At 40.2% G+C, this 19729-nt stretch overlaps 1 protein-coding gene across 1 annotated transcript in view; it reads right to left on the reverse strand.

Moving 5' to 3' along the window:
- pex5la (peroxisomal biogenesis factor 5-like a) overlaps positions 1-18438 on the reverse strand; it is a 134084-nt gene extending 115646 nt beyond the window's left edge. Inside the window, exon 1 of the mRNA XM_046049481.1 lies at positions 18322-18438. Coding sequence (XP_045905437.1) covers positions 18322-18342 — 21 coding nt within the window. The 5' untranslated portion in view covers positions 18343-18438. The remainder of the gene's footprint in view (positions 1-18321) is intronic.
- Positions 18439-19729: the final 1291 nt, after the last annotated feature.

Raw genomic sequence — 19729 nt, forward strand, 5'->3', positions numbered from 1 at the left:
GTAACTGCTCGTTGCTATTGTAACTCCATGTTTCTCCATCCGTTCTAATGTTCAATGTGTTTTCACTTTACATCATCTGAATCTCGTTTGGTCTGATGAAATTCAGCACACAAAACTATCGTTGTTTTGTGTGGAGTTTTTGTTGGAGTCTGTGGTGTAAGTGGACTGCATGTTGTTAGCTGTGGTGTTGTTGCTGTAGTCGGACAGAAGCTCGCTACATTCCCACCCCGTGTCCTCACATTAAAAGCAGAATAGTGGCTGATGCAAGCAACAGAGGAAACAGGCATGTGCTTCATTTCTAAGTGAGGTTTGAGACCATTGGCAAAAAGGAAGTAAAAATTTGATTTATTTAGTGATTTCAAAATTACATGTAAAATCCTTTTAAAGTTTTGTAAAACCGTAAATAAGTATTAGTCTGAACTGCTGCTGTTTTCTGTCAGTCCTGACTGTCATTAATAACAACAACACTCCTCTTTCTTCTCTGTCTTTATTTCAATCTGCACCACTGTAAAAGCCGGGGCTGACCTTTTCTGTGGCAGCCTGTCTAACTACCCTGGGGTATATGATAGCTGAAGGCTAGGCTTTAATTGACGTGGTAGCATTCTTGAGGTTCGGTAAGGTGAGGGAGAAGAGTGGGTACTGAAAAATGTTGAAAGTAGAAAGGTTACGCTCTTGAGTCGTCTTTCTCAAGGTTGGAAATGTCTCTTCGTGAGATTTGAGACATTGACAGTGATGTAATAGGAGACAGCTCAGTTTCTTGCTAATTTAAAGCATATTTCTTTTTTCAGCAGTACTGCTACACGATGATGTGGTTATTGTTTTACTTAAAATGAGGTTGCAGATAAATTTGAAAAGATTTTCTTCCATGACATGCAGTGGCTTAGGTTAAAGACCACTTTAGAGTAGTTGTATAGTCCATTTAGGAAGTCATTTTGAATGTATTCTGTAGAACCATGTTTCGCTGCCTGCCTAATTGAGCCCAAATCATTTCTACGACCTTTACACTTGACGGTATAGATTCCTCTCTAGTTGAGCTGGAAATAAAACAACAGTACCAAGCCTGGGAACTTGGTACTGCCTGGGAAAATACTCCACTGGCTGCTGGCATGCTTGAAGTACACATGCTTGAACACTTATCTCAACACCTCACATATCTCTTGTGAACTGTAACAAGATAAATCTTTTATAGTCAACTCTAAATGAACTTGAGTGAATCTTCCATTGCATCTTCCATTAATTTCAAAATACATTTAATAGATTTTCAAAACTAACCATGTGATACAGTATTTTAATGTCTATACATTATTAGATGATAGTCAAAGCCAATCATCCACAGAAATGAATCACAATGCAGTTTTTGGCAGACTGGAAATAGAAGTGGATCATGATTCATTATCTTTACTGGACGTTATTCATCTATTCTTGCATCCAGAGGCTTCAGCATATAATGTACCACATGGTGTGAATTAATGCGTTTTCACCTGACCTACATGATTGAGCCACGTCACTGTCTTACACGACAGGCCATTATTAAGAGTTGAAAAGGCAGACTCCTGCTTTCCAGGAGCAGCTCTACTGTTGTTTAAGAACATTTAAGCATCTGCGTAACATTGGCTGTATTTGTAAATCGTACATCAGATTTGTTTCACACACAATGCAGAATTTTGCTAATCCAAATGATTAATTAAGCCTGACTAACTAGAGTTAGCTAAGTAATAGTTAACAGTGTAATGAAAATGTTCTAAGAGTTAATCCTGTGTTTATTGTTCATTTATCTCTTGGTTTATACAATAAATGAATGTCACAAATGTAATTTAAAATATGTCCAAAAAGTAACTTTTCTGTAAAACGCTAAAATATTATTATATTATTATATATAATATATTTTGAACTCAAGATCAGATACACAATACTGTATATCAATCTAATGTGGTTTGGGACAACTAGCTAACCATTCCCATCTTATAAAGCCATTCCTTACCATTATCATTTCAAAATACATCACTCATTGTGGAAGCTAAAGACACGCTAACTTCTGTTTCACTGTGTCTGTCTGTAAGTCTGTAAACTTTAAGAAAATAAAGATGTGTCTTGGTGGGCTCCACTAGATGGATTGCCCAAAGCATGCATGGTATGAACATTTATGAAAGGAAACAAAACATTAACCCTTTACTATAAAATCTTCATAACATTGCATAGAACATACAGTACAGCACCGTCAAATTTATTCTGTCTTAAAAGACTCTTCAGTTTCTGTCTTCATCAAATTCACACAGGTTAACTCATCTAGTAGAAAATTGGATGGCCAAAATTGGATGGCCTGTTAAAGGCAAAAGTGACCATCTAATAAATAACTTGGATACTTAAATTTAAAGAAAGCCTTTAAATTAGTGATGTGCGGATCGATCCTAAAGTATCGATATTTCTGATACCAACGTTTCCTGCTCTAGGATCGATATCTAAACTCGGATATCTAAATTTGGAGTGAGTGTGTGTTTTATTATAAGTATCTTACTGTCACCAGGATGGTCTAATTATAAACTACTTTTCCTTCCGCCTGTCAAAGTCATGCTTGTGCTACAGCTCTGTGACGGAGCTTCTTTGAAGTGAGCCGCTGCAGCCCTTTACATTTCCTGCGATTGAATACTGACTATGGCGGACTGTAAATGCAGTCACGTCTGGCTGTATTTTAGCTGTGAATGTAATAATCGCACTGTGTGTGATGTGTGTGCAAAGACAGTGAAATACTTTGGCAACACGGCAAACTTCGCTAAACATCTGAGATTAAGTCAAAATATTACGATGATGTTATGAAGCAGCAGTTCTGAGCAGGATATTTTTATTATAATTAAAGAATATGACAGTGTCTTGTCATTATGCAGCTATTATTTTGAATTGGTAAGGCTACAGCCTACTCCTTATTTCTCTCATAAATACAGAAACGGGAGGGGGAGGTCACATTAAACTAGAAATAAAATATGTAAAAAGTATTGGTATTGGTATCGGTATCGGCAATACCAGCCTGGGTATTACTTGGTATTGGATCAGATAGGAATTAAGTGTTATCGCACATCACTACTTTAAATTCTGCTTTGTACAGAATGTAGTGCAGATATTTTGAGTGATGATGTATTTTGAGTTAGTTATACAGTTTGAAACAAGAAATGAACTCCCCACAGATGCGGGAGGGATCCCGGAAGTCTGCTGGCTTAAAGGGTTGGTGCTTGGAGCAAGAGCAGCTGTATAGGGGAGGTGGCCTAATTGGACACTACCACTGCTTGTTATGTCCGGGGAGTGGCTTTATTCTCTCCTTAGACATTTTGGGGTTTAGATTTATATTATATTGAGTATTTTTGTTGACTTAAGGTTAAGTAAAAGTACATTTCTTCTGGAATAAGTTTTTAAGTAGGTTTTCCTGTTATTTGTAGTTATGTAGTAGTGTCGTTGTTAGTCTTCCCCTGTGTGTCAAAATTGGTCTGATCAGCCAATATATAAAGTCCCCTTTGTTTCTTTTGTAGTAGGTTAGTTGTATTTTTGAGTCTCTTATGTTCTGAGCTTTATTTACCGTTTGTTTGTTTGATCTCTTTTATGGGCCCAAAACTTTATCTTTATTTTGTTGTAATAATTTTTGGTAAATAAAAACCCTTACTTTTAAACTTCCCTTGTGACTCCTCTTGCTTAACTGCTTGGTCCCTCACATATATCTATAGCAACAATAGCCCCAATGTGTATTTACTTTTTTATGGAGGCACACATCAGCTACATCATGTAGCATTTCTTTACTGTGTGTTTCAGCGTGTTACCAGTAAGTATGAAAACTAAACTTAACTTAACATGTGGACTAGAATACTCAGAAGACTCTGGATAACGAAGGAGGAGCATTTACACTGATGACAATATGTAATGAAGACTCCGGAGACTGTGACTGAAAAAGGTACCATGTATTTAAAAAAATAGGAAAAGAAAAGAGAGAAAAAAAATATATACCATATCACATCTGACCATAGAAATCTCATTAACCTTTCACACAATGGTGTTTCAGTGTTGACGCTAGTGAGGGGAAGGATCCCTTTTTTCTGTAAATTAGGTGCACTACATAGTTTAATCCGTTACAAAAGGTAAATACTGAGGCAGGTTAAGTATTAATCTAATTGATATTTCTGCTTATTCTTTATACTCATTTACTAGATCGTCATCATTTAAGAGATCGGAATGTGTTGGGAACGGCATAACAGTGAATTGACCCTTTGCTAAGCCACGCCCCGAACACGCAGCTGGCCAATCACAGTGCAGTATAGGACTCGCTCTAACTGAGGTCCGACACTTTCATGGCTGCGCTCCATTGACTCTAATAAAAAAGGCGTTGTTTTCTAGCTTTCATTTGCCGTATTTTTCCAAGATATGGTCAAACTGTTCCTGGGGCACTTGTAATAGTGACAATCACTACCCAGAAAGGTCAAAAGAAGTACGATTTATTTTCTTTCCAAAACCTAAAACAAATCCAGAAAAATGTAGGCTGTGGATTGTTCCTAATGTAATGTTAGTTAGCTAACGCTAGCTAAATTACTACTGAATGTATTGGTATAAAGCCCTACTGTTCTGTTTTTTAATGATTGTAATAGTGAATAGAGACCTACCCAGCTGTACAGGAACAATGTTGATCCTTAATATCATTGTCCTCTTTCTCAATAGTCAGGTTATAAGGTGGTTCACTTTTACTCTGTGATCGGTAGGCTTTAGCTTCTATCATTATTTTTTTCACGTCAGTTTGAGTCTGTTTGACAGCCTGAATACAACCTTCAAATGCAAATCTGCTTCTTTTTGAGATAATCTTTTCCAAAAATTAGACAATATTTCTCCGGGGAGTGCAGTAATAAACAGTGGCAGCGCCATGCTAAAAGTCCGTCAGGTCTGACAGTTTGTCGGACTTAGCGGACAATAACTAAGGGGGTCATGGCTTAGCGAAGGGTCAATTGTAGTATGGAGAATGGTGTGAGACACTAGCTGCAGTGTATCATATAGCCCTGGCAGGACAGTGATGATTTTGTGGCAGAGCGTTGGTTTTGTTCCTGGCAGATCAAATCAAAGTTTTCTGCATACTCAAGAAACCTGGCCTTTATAGTCAGTGCAGAACACTCCTTTATAACCATTAACTACTTGGTTTGCGTTAATTCCATAATACAAAAAGATAAGACACTTCAATATATACATGTTATAAATATTCACAGTTTCCTTTTTCACAGTCATAGCATCTCTTTAATGTACATTTACATAAGATTTACATAACATTAAACTAATAAATGTTAAATGGAAATATTTTAAATTGTGTAATCCTCAATGTAGTAATGTAGTCAAATAAAATGTATTTCATCAGTACTGTCTCGAGCCTCACACCAGTTAGTTGCTTAACAAGTTACCAGAACGTTGAGCAATGAAAGCATTTATTTAGCACTCAAAAGAGTCTAAGCGCTATGGCATTACTACGCCCTCAGGGCCGCCCTCACAACTGTGTGGTTAACAACAGTTGAATAACATGTAAGAGCAACATATTAAAACAAGACCACTTGTAACAACAACAGATTTATTACCAAATGCTGCAGGCAGTTTTAATTGTGAAAGTTAACGGTCCAGATTCACTGCGGCTTTTGATGTGCTAAGCCTACGACTTGGCATCGGAGCCCACATTGCTGTAACCCTGGAGCAGACAAATGTATACAGATCCATCGTCCTCCCTACTATTTCATTGACGGACTGCAGCCTTTCATTTTGTGGCACATTAGCATAACACTTTTGCAGAAGGAAAACATTTTCCTCTCTATTTTCAATGCTCGAAGAACTTTGCCTACTTGCATTTTAGGACATCTTGCTCACTTTACAAAATTTCAGACCAGTCTCAAAATGTTCCCTGAGGAAATAAGGTTAATTGTGATGACAGCATGAGAAGCTGAGTGACCCAGGTATGGCATAATTTACTGTATATGGTATCGCATGGATCGATCTAATCACTTTCTCTACGAGTGTGTGACGATCCGACACATACATACGGCACACACACACACAGATAGAAAGCTTGAACAGCCCAAAATAGCAACAAACTCTGGTATCTATATTATTTGTTTCCAAAGCCAGCAAGCCCCTAACTGACGCACAGGCCTGTTTCCTCGGATACAGACCCTGTCACAGACACACCTACACTATCATTGCCTCTGTCATTGATGGATTACACTGAGAGTGGAATGACTTGGAGGATACAATGGAACACTATTCATTTTGCCACAAGAGATGAGGGTTGTTGAATGAATAGGTGTCTTTATAAAAAGTCAGGGATATAAAGTGAGATGTTCCTTTGTTTTGCTGTTATGTCTACATAGCTGTCTTCTGGTCTTCGGCATCCTCAATATACATAATCTGTCTTGTTCCCAAGTAACTAAAATGTCACATCATATTTGTTAATCTCCTTCAAGGTGGTTATTCCCACTAAATTTACAGCCCCTATACTGTAAATATAAATTTTGTATTATATAAAAGTGGTTCTAACTTATAGTAATAGCTTAAAGAGGTGGTATTACGCTCATTTTCAGGTTCAAAATCTTATTTAGGGATTGTACCAGAACAGGTTTACATGGTTTACTTTTCAAAAAACACCATATTTTTCTCATACTGCACATTGCTGCAGCTCCTCTTTTCACCCTATGTGTTGTACGCTCCGCTCTTGAGCTACAGAGTGATGCATCTTAATTGTACAAAATCTTTGTTGGGAGTTGCACATGCGCAGTTCCCAGGTAAGGACTACTAGCCAATCAGAAGCAGAGAAGGGCGGGTCGTAAGAAACAAGGTAGTGTGATCCAAATCAAAGCCGCTTCTTACTGCGACCGTAACCTAGCAGATGGTATAAGTATTCATTACTCCACAACCACACAACATCATTGTTCCACATCTTACCATAAAGCACTACAAAAATCACCATATTTCAACTTAATTTTACATAAAGTCTGTGAAGTTACATTGCTGTGTTTATTTTAAATATAATTCACAACCAATAAAGCATACTTACAGGTGTGTGAATTTCCAGGCCCAGAGTCTTTTAGGACTAAACGTTGAACTGTTGCCGGTGTTCTGACAATCTAACGTTATGCTGCCTTGTCGAAAAATGCTACCATAGCACAAATCGATAGACTCGACTCTACTCGGCCCTGCTCCGTTTCCATTGCAGATAGTACCCAGAGATACTACGTAGATTGTCGTCATAGTGAGGCCACACACAACTGCCGTGACGTAATGTTCAATGCAACACACACACCAGCGATCCACACAGCTTTCTCTTTTTAAAGTTAAAACGCTTCAACATTCCTCAGAATGTAACGGCAGATAAGCGGTATGAAAACCTTCCAGCTGTGTTTTCCTCTGCCGTTGTTGCTGCAGCGGTCTGTGTGACGGCGGGAGCAGAGGGCTCTGTGAGCGGGCGGCTGGCCGTCCTCACACGCTCCTCCCGCAGGTTGGCGCAGGCTTCCCCCGCCGCCACTTGCGGAGCTCCTCAACTCCAACAATATTCAAGCACATTTTTATTCCACCATCACTTCTTGTAAAACTACAATATTCGAAATCTACACAGCTGATTTATCACCTCAAAACTTCTCAGAAGTGGATTTAGTGATGAAATTCTTGCGAAAACTGTAAAATATAAATCCAACGAAGGTTAAAATCAAGGCCAACTGGACTTGGTTGACGATTCTGGAAAGAATCGTAGATGGTTCCTGTAGTCTGCTATTTTCCTGGCTGTCCTTTCATACTCCCGTACCAATCTGAGGGTGTTCATCCCAAAATGATAAGCAAGATGTCTATGAAGATTCTCAGTCATCCAGGTCATAGTTATCCAACGAAGGTATCTTCAACCAAGTCCAGTTGGCCTTTATTTTAACCTTTGTTGGATAACTATGACCTGGATGACTGAGAATCTTCATAGACATCCTGTAAAATATAAAACTTTCTGTTGCTGGCCTCTGTCTGGCGCACGCAATGATGATGCAGTGAATATTCTCTCTGACCAATCATCAGTCTGTCGTGTTTTCACGTTACATTTTAGTATCCCTCAGATCGCTTGGAACCTCGATGGAGGTGAGGTGATACGAAAAAAAGTACCTGGAAGCAGGTAGAGATAAGAAAGGCTGCATTTGTGAGACTGGCACCTGCTGCTGAAAAGTGAATCTGAGGTGTTGATTCCTGATGGTGATATCACTTGACACCAAGGACCAGCTAATAAGAGAGGGTAATTTCAGTACACTTTTTTTGCTCTTCAAAACCAGTGTGACTTAAAATGGATCTGCCCAGAAGCAGTATACAACCTGGTCTTACATTTCCAATTCCAATGTATATGAAAATTGTAGGGCTGTTTCTAACTAACCAGAGCTGACCATAGGGAAGTGAATTTCTTACAATGTTTGTGACTGTTTTAATTAGTGTATGCATGTGTGTGTGTGTGATGACTGCTTTGTGTGATGTTGTATGTAGTGTGTCACTTGTTTTCAGGTCTGACTTGTGAAAGAGATCTTGATCTCAATTAGACTTCCTAAATAAATAAAACTTAACTAACTGACTAACGCACGCGCACACACACGCACGCACACACACACACACACACACACACACACACACACACACACACACACACACACACACACACACACACAGAGAAGATAACCCATGCAAGACCTGGTTCTTGCATCATCATTTTAGCGCGTGTGTTTCATCGTTCACTTGGCTGCCAAGAAGCCTTGTTCATTCCCTGCAAGTGTGGAGAGTATTCAGGGGGGAGCAGGGCCTTCGACCTCTTCTCTGGCACACTGCTACAGCTCCTGTCATGTGGAGAAATATGAATCACACATCCATGCCTTGCCTCATTACCTACACTTGTGTGAACATGCCTGCATGCAGATATTTTATGTGCATCTGGAAAATGCATCTACCTGCACACATTCAGGGGTGTACTGAGGTGCACATGCAGCCACAGTCATATTGAGGCCTGTGGGACTGCTCGAGGCGAGGAGTCGGTCCTGCTCTGCTAATGAAACCTTCTTGCCTTTAGACCTCTCAGCTGGTGTACCCTTGAACTCTGCATACATCCCATCTGTACACCCAGCTCCTCTCTGTGCAGCCCAGACCTCAACTTCTGCCAGGGAATTCATTAACTGCATGTCTCAGAGGTATTTATAGAAATGCAACGCAATTCCCTGTCAACCGCTTCCAACAGACAAACTCATACAGAAAGTTATAGTGCATAGACACTGAAATGCACTTTTGAATTTGAGACACACTTTGTGAATAGCTGAAGGAAAGTGGTATTGTTTGTTCTTTCGTCTTGCCTCTTTACTTACCCTGTCTACAAGTAAGGGAACAACTGCTGTATATCCATCCACCTCAAAACACTAAACAAATTCCATATTCACACATTTTCTGTGTCTGCCTTTGCAAAAAAGGTTAAATTGCCAAATTGTTGAGCTACAGTGTCATTATCCTCCACATTCAATCCTTCATTCAGCGTGGACGAATAACATCAAAGATTCGTATTTCCACTCCAGCCTTACACAAGAGAGCTTTGGAGAGACAAATTATTGGTTCACGCATCAAAAAGCTCTTGAAATTAAATTAACGGAAATTAGAGCAGCTTCAGTTTACATTTCATTATTTTGACTTCTCTGCAAACAGCTTGCTTTTCCCTGCTGTAAACTGCCGCTTAGTGTTCTGTTGTAAGTACTGGGCTGTTGTGGAGAGTGCTGAAATTGTCATTAGTGGTGATCATGAGGGGGAGTTAATTGGTATTTGTGGGTACATGCTAATTGCTGTGATAATATGCAGACCTTGGTTTTTGTGAAGTGTTCTCCTGCAATTATCTGACAAGATCACTGGCTCAGAGAGCAAGAGCTGTTGTGTAGGGCTGAGGGTGAAGAGAGTGTTGCTAGGTTCAAATCCAGAGGCAGGATGTCAGGAGTCGGCAAATCAAAAGATTTGTATCTCTGGCTCGAGGTGCGAAAACAAAGCAAAACAGTGATGAGAACCATGATAAAGACGGAAGCAGAGTTTCATGTGTTCCCCATGTAGGAACAGCCTTTGGATATACCTCACTTCTAATGTGTGAATCTGCCCTCACTATCCATTGTTAGTTTACTGTAGCTTCTGTATCCTTAAAATCACAAAGAGAGAGGAATAAACATTCTAAATAATAAACATAAAGCTGAGGCTGATGGGAAGGTCTTTTTTTGCAGGTACAGCAAAGTATTGCACAAGCTGAAATTTTGACCTGATGATGCAGATAGAGAAAAGTTAAGAGATCACCAAAGTTAATCCTGTTTGGGGGAAAAATCTAATAGCGATTTTTCTGCCAGATATTGCAATGACGATTCAATTTGCATTTCTTTTAATTGAAGTTTTGCTAAAGTTCAATATTCAATGCCAGTCTATTTTTGACGGAAGCTGAACCAGGTAGGAAATCAGACACAGTACAGCAAAGAGAATCCGGGTGATTTTCAAAATAAAATACCCTATGCAGACTCCTGATTGTACATCAGCTGGCTCATCAACACTGTTGCACAAGTAGCAGCGGCTGTAACAAACAGCTCATGAAGGTCATCAAGGTACTTGAAGTATTCTTTGATACTAAGAACATTGCAGCCTAAAACTTTTGGTAGGACGTAAATCAAAACGTGTGAAAAAATACGAACTGTTCTGCCGTTGACTCAAAAGCCACAGCGTGACTTTGAAAACCAGGGCATTGCCAAAGTCACTGTGATTCTTTCTCTGGGGACTGGATGTCTGTACAATATTCCAAGGCAATCCATTGAATAGTTATTTCAGTCTGGACCAAAGTTGTGGACCAGCCAACAGACCAACATTGCCTTCTCTAGAGCTGCCCGTGCTGATAAAGTGGTGAAAAATGCCTGTAAATTTACTATCTTTGGGGTTTGGACTGTCGGTTGGACAAAACAAGACCTTTGAAGACTGTGAAGGGCTTTTTTCACAATTGTCTGACTTTTTGTAGACTAATTGAATCAATTAAATGTAAACTAAGAGGCAGATTTATTGCTTTGATTCTATTGCTTTAGGAGTAGTGGTATGAGTATAAAAGTACAGTACAATGTGTGTATTTTTGTTTTAATTTACAGCGGAGGGGCAGTACAAACTCACGACTGGGAAGTCCCTTTAAATATCTAGGTGAAAATCCTGCTCACATCTGCCACGGTAAAGTGCACATTTGTTTATCAACAGCTCCCATCCATGGTAGCTCTCCCTGGAGGATCAAACACATGCTCTCTCCACTCCGGCGCTGAGACGCCTGGTTTCTGGAGCAAATTAATTCCCAGTTGGAGAATGACTGTTATGAATGGGTTGGGTGAGAGAGATGGATGGGCTACCCATTCTCCAGCACAGCCCTCTGCTCCCAGTAACAAAGATGCTGGGGCTTGTCCTACTTTTGTGGGAAGAAAAATGTGGCTTTGTACAGTAGCTCAGGGGACTCTCCATGTGGGGCTGCCGTGTTAAAAGACTTAGAGCAGAAAGATACCCAGAGGAAATCTACCAACAGAGAGAAGGATGTGGAGCCGTGAAGCTGTGAGTTTGGGTGCTTCACATTGATTATATCCCTTCTCAGATACAGGCTTCTTGTTTGACAAAGCCCGGTACACTGTGTTGACATTTGGTGTGTGTGTCTGTAGTTCAGACCCCATGAAATTCAGTCTGAGACTCATAATGTTGGGCAAGGCTTGTGAGCTGCTACTCTGCCAGTTTAATTTACCGTAAAAAGAAACACAAGTCTGACCTACAGAATGACGGCATTATTTATCTTTCAAGCAGGTATAGGGGAGTCTACTTGCAAAAGAGCTTCACATCTGTACCATAATCCACCTCCAAAGTGTCAATTTATCAGATATAAGTGAAAATACAAAGACAAAACATTATTAAAACATTTTCAATTGTTCTTTCTCTGAATGTGGCTTCATTATTTTATTCTTTGAAAACACGGGACAGTGAGTGTGACGTTTCCTCCTTTATAGGCCGCTGAAAAATCTTGAGGCTGGTTAAAACAGTTTGATTTAAAAAATGATGAGGTATGCTGTATTTTAAAAGATTTGGTACATCTTCTGACATTATGCTATGGCCTTGGTTGGACTTACTGTTCAAAAAATGCCTTTTACAATCTCAGATATCGTACAATTCACTTGTGCTTGTTTACATCAAAATATCATATATTCATTTCTCCACCGCATGCTTAAGCTAATAAGCATTATCATCAGGAGTGTAGTGCCTTATTTGTCAATTTGGTTGTTAGTTAGAATAATATTGATATAACTTCCCACAGTTGTGGTTGGAGGTAGTTTTTAATTTATTTATGAAGCTTAAGTAATAATCATATATGAATGTTCAAATCAACTTCCTCCTGACATAAAAACCCATATCTTGTTTCACACAGAAACACAGATTAAAACATGGAATACATTCCTAAAGCCATTTAACGGGATCATCTAATAGGTTTTTGACTTGTTTAAAATATAATACCAGTCATTTACCAAACAGGCGATTTGCATCTGCCGTCCCTTGGCGGGTCACAGTTAAAAACAACACTGTAATCAAAGAGCTAAGACTGACCAGTTCATTGAAATGCCACCAAGATCACAACATGGCCAAATAACATCCTAATCATATCAAAACGTCCACCAAAACAATCGCAACACAATTCTGAGCCACACCGCTCAGCCCCAGCACAGAGTTAATATCACACAGAGTTACATAAAAAAAGGACACACAAGACATAGAATCTCTATTTCATCTTAGGGTTTTGGTTGAATTCATAGCTTGATATATTGAAGAAACATTTTGTTTTCACTTCTCTTAAATAGATAATTCACTGTGGGTGAATAAATCCATGCAAAAAATGTATTTGAAGATGTAAACAAGTCTATGTAATCAGTCTGAAACCACATCTTTATTAGACTGGACACAAATGCTCAGGAGGCCCAATCTCATCATTTCAATCCCATCACAGCTCTATCTTTCGGCGTTACATCAGGATATTAACCATGAATTAGACTCTCAAACAGGGAAGAGTGATTGACACAAGGTTGCGCACACATACTGTACACAGACACACACTCCTGTCAGACTTTGACTAGAATTACTAAGTAACTACGAATGACTGAGACTCAGGAGGTCCTGATTTGATCACATCATCTCAGTCAGACAGCAGGAATTCATCATGTGATATAATGACTGAAGAACAGATTAGACGTGATAAAAATGTGCATAAAATAAGTATGCAATATGTTTAAGCACCATGACAATATTGTCTCCTCGGTCCACTCCTTTCATCCCTATCTCTCATATCCCCTTTCATAATTCACACCCACATCTGTCACTAATGTTCACATTTATTAAATTTTTAATAATTTTGTAGGATGGGTGGGTGGGAGTTAGGAGAGCACAGATGACAGTGAATGGCAAAATGGCAAAATGACCAAATTTCGATGCTATGTCAGCAAACACAACAACCCCTTTCTCCTCGATCAGCTTTTGGAACAACTGCTGCTGAGGTATGCCTGAATCCCTGTTAGTCTCCCTCTAGTCTGCTTTACAAGCTCTACAAGCTGCTCAGGGCCCCTATGCAGCTGTTACTACTCAACCAGGGAGAAGGAGAGAGCCCCATTGCCCCCCCCCCCCACCCCCCACCTCACTGTCACCAGTGACTGAGGACTGGATGCTCGCCACCTTGGTAAGCATGGTGCAAATCCTTGATGGTGCTGTGCTTTTCAAAAATCCACTGCACAGCCGCTCTCAAACAGTGAAAGTGTCTCTTTCTGCTCACGAATAATGTCACACTTGTAAACTACACACAGTAATTGACTAATTGTGAAGGAGACGGTAACCCTAACGGTGGTTTCAGAACACAACAGTTTGTGTACGGGTTTTTCTAGTCTGCTCCTCTCCTTCTAATTATCCTTTTGTGTGGAAATATATATTTTTCTCTATTTGGCATTTTAAGAAGTGCTCATTTCTCACCATTTCCTGAAACTAGGCTCCAAAATACTCTAAATGAACAGCTGTGGACTATGTTTCTTATACAAATTTAGCTTTCTGCCCCACCACAAATCTCCAACAAGGAGAGCAGTGCTGTCTGTGGAGCTTTCGTTCCAGCCGGATACCACCTGATTTCACTCATTATCCTGGCTCCTGAAATAGTCAGGCCTATTAAATCACTCTTAATCAAGACCATGGTTCATTAAATCAAGGGAACTTTAAAACTGTCTCAGTGGAAAAAGCGTTTAGGACCCCTTTGTCATGCCTGTAGCTGACCACCACGGAAGCCTCTATGCAATAGTGTATAATAGGAGGACTTCAACCAGAGGTCGAGGTCCATGAATGATGGTCTGATGGACTGTGCAGATGATAATTGATGAGTGCTTGCATTGTAGTGTGAGGTGCATGCTTGCATAGACTCCTGCTGGTGCTGTGATGTCCTGTTGACCTGTACGTCAACTGATTGATTTGACTGCTCTGATGTGTTTTTACTGTGTTTGTTGGCTGATTATTCTGCAACATGTATTCCAGAGGTTTTCCCCCATTAAACACTGCCTCGTTTTTCTTTTAGCATTGGTTGAAATTAAGTTAAATCATTTGGACTTGTATTTTGCAATTCATAAAACACATCTGATTGTGGGCAGCACAGTGGCCTAATGGATAGCACTGTTGCCTCACAGCTAGAAGGTCCTGAATTCGAACCCCTAGTCGTCCTCGCCTTTCTGTAGGGAGTTTACATGTTATCCCTGTGTCTGCGTGGGTTCTCTCCAGGTGCTCCGGCTTCCTCCTCCGGTTGATTGGTGACCCTAAAATTGTCCTTAGGTGTGAGTGTGACTGGTTGTTTGTCTATGTGTGGCCCTGCGATGGATTGGCGACCTGTCCAGGGTGTACCCTGCTTTTCGCCCAATGTCAGCTGGGATTGGCTCTAGCCCCCCGTGACTTGGTGTCCCTATAGAGAAAGTCTTGGCTACAGTGAGGAGAAACCAAAAACACAAAGTGATGCAAGAAATGCAAATAAACAAAACTGATTCTGAGCAACTCATTGAATTTTAGATTGTATCAGTGGCCTACTGATTATTGCAGACGGCTGGAGGACAACCTCTAAACAAATATTTCACTCAGCAAACCAAAGTGTATAAACAAATCCGGAGCTTATTGAAAATATAGTGTGAACGACTGTGATCTTAAGAGACTTGATCTACTTTTGATCAACGATAGCATCCATCCAAGTCTCCCCCTTGGAATATGGTAATCAAATTATGTAATCATGTTGTGCTTAACAGAGCTAATATCCAAAGGCATAAAATGCATCACTTCCATTAAGCCATGATGCAATTTATACACACAGAACAAGCACTCCCGTGATTAGATTCACTGTAAACATGAATGCCAACGTAGGGAAACCACTACAGCAATTACACTGCAATCTATAACGTAAAAATGTTATGGGAAAGAGCCATCTGAGGGAGAATGGATGGAGACAATCTCAAGGTCTTTGTAATAGGTTGTACATCAAAGCAGAAATATACAGTACATTGACTGAAACAATAACTCTTCTGTTTTTTTGTTTTGATAAAGATGAGTAGCTGTGCTGAATCAGCTTGCCCTGCAGCATCTTCAGCTGCACCTCCACAGAAAGAGCAATGAGGCTGACATCCACACCTCTAAATCACTTCTTGTTCAACTGCAATGAATCTTTTCCAACACTTGATACACTGCTCACAAAAAAATGGAACCACACACAAATTGGTAATTTCTGCAGGATGCTGACAATAATTTTATTAACATGTTTATAATGCTTTTGGGACATAGAGTCCAACATTATATATCTGCCAAGCAGCACTGGTCATACCAAAATCAGATATTACCCATGCAGAGTACAATCAACCAACCATGAGGACAAGATTTGGCGTTGTCTGTGAAACTCCATCCAAGATATTTGATCCACCCAATATTGTATAATCTGGTTCAGATCCATAGCAATTATACAAACATGTTACGGTGTTTATGGAAATACCTTACGCTCCATGGATTACACTGCCACATTAACTCACACATATGGATGCACCAGATCAGAGGGGAAATGAGAAGGTCAACAAATGAAATATACAATGAAAAGGGAAAAGTTACAACATCCTTATCTTGTTCCCACAGCCAACTGCGTCCTGAGCTACAACACCATAAGCTGACATATCTTTCTCACTGACAATCGTGTTATAAAGAAGGACTTACAAGTGTATCTGCTATGAGGAAGGAAATCTGATAGCTCTGACTGACTGATGCTGCATTGCTGTTACATCAAGAAGTGTGTACAGTATGATCTTCATTTAAAATTCCAAGCTATGGAGACACACAGGTCTCAATGATTTATGCCCCAAGCATGCATTCAGAAGCCACGTTGACAGTGAATTATGTAAGCTCAACATTCATGTAATTTGTTTACTATGTTTAAAGCAATATATACTGTGACTTCAATAAATCTGCAAGATATGAAAAAGCTCACATTTATGTTCCACTTTTTCTTAAAGCATGCACCCTCACCTAAATTTGTCTTTTTAAAATGCAACTTTTGCACAATCTAATGTAAATTATGACCTGTGATTCTGAGCATTTCGTTTTAAAAGAAAGAGTTCCATGTTGGTCAACCACTGCCAGAATTATTTTAGAACATTTTTAGAAATGTTTTATGCTTGCCTGTAGCTGTCATGATATACCAAACCCCGCCCATTCCCCCACACAGGCAATACGTTATTTTCATTCTCTCCCTGACAAAGGTCTGGCTGTATTACTCACAAATTAAAGTAGCTCTGATTTCAGATGCACCCACACTGACTTCAAGGAACAAGTGTTGTCAACATCAAGATAAATGCATCACTTACGCAAGCGAGCGTCATGGCGAAAGATCCAATACAGATAGAGCCTCTGCTGTGGATTCACTGGACATTTGCTGCTAAATTAGCCCACATCTAATGGTTGAGAAAGAGTCTAAACAAGATTATGAATTGCATGCATGTGACAAGAAACATATAAAGTGTGAGAGAACTGAGGCATGGGATGAAATGAAATACATGTCTGTGATGTCTTTTACATACCATAACTCACAGTCTTTTCACTGACCCTTAACAAACACAGCTGGGTTAACCCAGACAAGAAGTGCTGGCCGCCTTTTCATGCATTTTCAATGAATACTGCTGCTTGAGCAATATATCATGAAATATTAAATGTTGGTGTTTAATACTCCCGAGTACTGAGTCAGGACTAGTCTTTTATTACATAATCAACTGTCTGGGACCCGAAGTAGGCTATCTGTGTCAACCAACAGTATTAATTTCAATCTGTGCATCTAAAATTGAGGAGAGGCTGTCATTTACCACTGAGGAATTGTTTAGCTCCATGAGCTTATTGTATTCAAATGACAATGTGTGATTCTACTGTGCATCAAACATGAAGTGTTGGAAGCTCTAGAGAGCACAAGGTAGTCTTCTTGATTTCTAAAGAAGGAAAATAACTGAGGCCTTGATGAAGCTGTTCATTATTCCAGCAATGTTTATGATCATTTTGTGCCTTCTAGTCCCAATTTCTGGTGAGGTGAGTTTCAGTCTCTTTGGTTATGTAATACAAAGTATATCGTCAGTACTGTAGTTTGCTGTTTGAAAAGTGACGTCAGATTGCGTGACGTCACGTGAGCATAAGCATGCACGTTAAGAAACTAATGATTTGTTGTTCCCAGTGTCGAGGCTGCTCTGCTTAAAAACCGTGCAGGCTCACCTCCTGTTTACATCTGTCACGCGCCTGCACGTGCAATAGGCGCGCTACACTAGCTCTGTTTTCTCAATGAATATTGTAAATAATGCAGGTTATAGCTGACTACAGTAGAGTAGGTGAATTTACAGCTCCTTGGTCATTCGTTCCCATCAATTTAAGCAATTTGCCTCAAATCTCAAAGACCGGCTGTATTTTCAGCTGAAGGCTAATTGATTAAAGCAAACGTCAGTTAAGGAAAAGGTGAAAATGAGCACATGTGTTGCCCATTCTTAATAACACCACGCATGTCTTTGTTGTCAGCTTACAGTTAGTTGGTCGCAGAAATCTCTTTTTGCCTCGGACTAACCGTGATTGCCTCATATCCCTTGTGTAAAAATGCCCTTGAACTAGGCTGCATGTAGAAGCGTGCCCTGTTCACATCGGTTCATGTGCTCCATCACAACTAAAAACAGCTCTCTCATGGACAATGGACAACAAAAAAAGATTCTGCCTTACCTGTAAATGCCCCTGGTACATATTGAGCACACAGTCAGTCGCGGATCTCTCCGTCACTGGCTCTTTAGACTTCTTCCAGACTTGTGAAGCAGAGAGTCAGACTGGAAGTATTGACATTAAAAGCTGAGGCAGAGTTTTTGGACAAGAGGTCCGGAGGAGCGCACAGAGTGGAGCTGTCCTTCTCCTCAAGTGCTGAAGCTGATACTTTGGGCTCATCCAGGATTTCTCCGCGCAGGTGACACCGAGGCGCGCCGGACGCACCTTTACCTTTCCTCACAGAATGCTGACGCTGGATTGAGACACAAATCACCGCGATTTAAGTCTTCATCCTGAACGTTGCAGTTGTCCGCGGAGCCTATCTCTCCTCCTCTCTGTGTCTTTCGCCTCGCCTCTCTCCTCTCCTCCTCTCTCGGCCGTGGTTTAAATGTTTTGACGCTCCTCTGGGTTGTCTCTTCTTATAGTTCGCTCCTCTTTCCTGTTTCCTAACTCCCTCTGACCCAGCCCTCTGGTGCCTCCTCCAGTGCTGACGTACTCCACAAGGAGGCACACAAGAACATTTCACTCACACGTCCTTTCATAGCATGTTTAGATAAACACACAGAACGTGTCTGAAATGTACATGCAAATTATTACAAAAAATGTAATGTAGGAGAAGAAATTACCCTTATCATTGTGCAAAGTAACACACATCAACAAACACAACATGTTTCATCCAATATGCCTATATGCAGCAAAATAAGAAGAAATGTTATTAAAAATATTTGGAAAATGGTTTGACATTTTTTGTCATTCAGCATTGACCAACTCGTTACCCGTAAGTATCTCTAGTTCAGTTCCAGAGTTGACCCTGCCTGACACGTAAATACTCGCTACATGACCAGTAAGCTAATAACATGCCCCAGGCCAGCTGCTGAGCAGTGCAGGCAACAACTGTAGGGGGACACAACATGAGAAGTTATTGTGGAGTTAATAAAACCACAAGTTTTGACCACAACCACAAGGTTTTTGTGCAAATAAGCTGTGTAGACCAGCAGTTTATTTGACATAGTGTCAGAAGTGTTTTGAGAGAGGCACCCGATGCTATGGCAAAGTTCATCCCACCAGAAAACTTAAACTTTGAATGGCCTGGAGACTGGCCTCCCTGGGCACAGAGATTCACCCGGCTGCAAAGTTGGGAGACAAAGACAGCAAGGTCCAGATTAGCACAGTTATTCATGCGATGGGCTACAATGCCGAAAATATTTTCAAGTCATTCACCTTTGGAAAAAGGAAGAGAGAGGACAACTACGACATGGTGCTAGCTGAATTCAATTAATACTTCTTGCCAAAGATAAACTCTATACATGAGAGTGTGCCTCCACCAACTAGCATAGAAGCTGCGGGAAAAGCAGAGTCCTTCATCAGAGCA

The sequence above is a fragment of the Micropterus dolomieu genome, linkage group LG05 (assembly GCF_021292245.1).
Source record: "Micropterus dolomieu isolate WLL.071019.BEF.003 ecotype Adirondacks linkage group LG05, ASM2129224v1, whole genome shotgun sequence".
Lineage (NCBI taxonomy): Eukaryota > Metazoa > Chordata > Actinopteri > Centrarchiformes > Centrarchidae > Micropterus > Micropterus dolomieu.